Raw genomic sequence first — 1024 nt, 5'->3', positions numbered from 1 at the left:
TCCTCAGAAGTGAGTGCACCATTCTTCAGACATCGGATGGAACGGCGAACAAGGACGGGGTGGCCGGGCACACCCGACCTGGAGAAGCCTCATATAACGGTGCGTCGTTGCCGATCTACAGCGTACTCCTGAAGGGAGTGGAAGTGAGAGCCCTTTTTGATACAGGCGCTACGAGAAGTTTCCTGAACCCGCTGTGGCTGACAAAGTTGGGACTAACGGCCGAGGACACACCGAAAGCAATGAGGATAACGTGCGCCAACGGCACACCTTTAACAGTGAAGACCCAGTGCCTGGGTGTGCCTATTCGCATCGGGACCTGGGAAGGGGAGATTGATCTGCTGGTGGCGGAGATGAGCCACCCACTACTGATCGGATTTGATTTCATTAAGGGGACAGGGTTACTGTGGGACGTGAAGTCGGGAGAACTGACGTTTCCGAGGCCAGACTCAGAAGAGGCAACATACTCGTGCAATCCATTCGACGTGCCTCCGAAGCCGGTTAGTGAATTACCAGAAGAACAACCGCAGGTGCTCACGTGGGGGAAACCCTGTGAGGACAGAAGAGAGAGACGAAAGAAGAAGTTACCAGACCAAAAGAAACCCTTCAAGATTGAGATGTCCGAGGAGAAGGAAAAGACGACCTTACGTGGCGAGCCCCCTAGCCTACAAGAAGAAGTTGACGAGGGAATTATAACAGGTGGACGTCGTGGGCTGCAGGACGACGAACAGCCGTTCCGAGTGGCTGAAGTGTCTGAGTGGGAAAGGGCAGCAAGACGGCAGACGGTAGTCCCCGCGAAGCCTCGTGCCGACGGTGGGATAACTAACATGGAGCGGCCAACCGTACAAACTTGTTCAATGGTGCAGGCGAGAAGATGGATGGGTAAAGGGTTGGTGGAATGGATTGGGTTCATCAAAATCGAACCTTCAACAGATAGCGAACACCCCGGGAAAGTTGTTGTGGACGCAGCCGACCTGAGCGGAAAAGAAAAGAACCAATCAGTGGGTACAACACATCAGGTGGCACA

The 1024-nt window shown here is 53.9% G+C and overlaps 1 protein-coding gene across 1 annotated transcript; it reads left to right on the top strand.

Moving 5' to 3' along the window:
- Positions 1–894, top strand: CSUI_004535 (reverse; the record flags this gene model as incomplete). The annotated part of the gene is made up of 1 exon (XM_068064723.1): positions 1–894. A coding segment is annotated over one exon (891 nt), but the record flags the coding sequence as incomplete, so codon positions are not given.
- Between the last annotated feature and the right edge of the window lie 130 nt (positions 895–1024).

Source organism: Cystoisospora suis (genome assembly GCF_002600585.1).
Source record: "Cystoisospora suis strain Wien I chromosome Unknown contig_2138, whole genome shotgun sequence".
In the NCBI taxonomy this organism is placed as follows: Eukaryota; Apicomplexa; class Conoidasida; order Eucoccidiorida; family Sarcocystidae; genus Cystoisospora; species Cystoisospora suis.
This window is presented reverse-complemented; position numbering and strand designations above follow the sequence as displayed.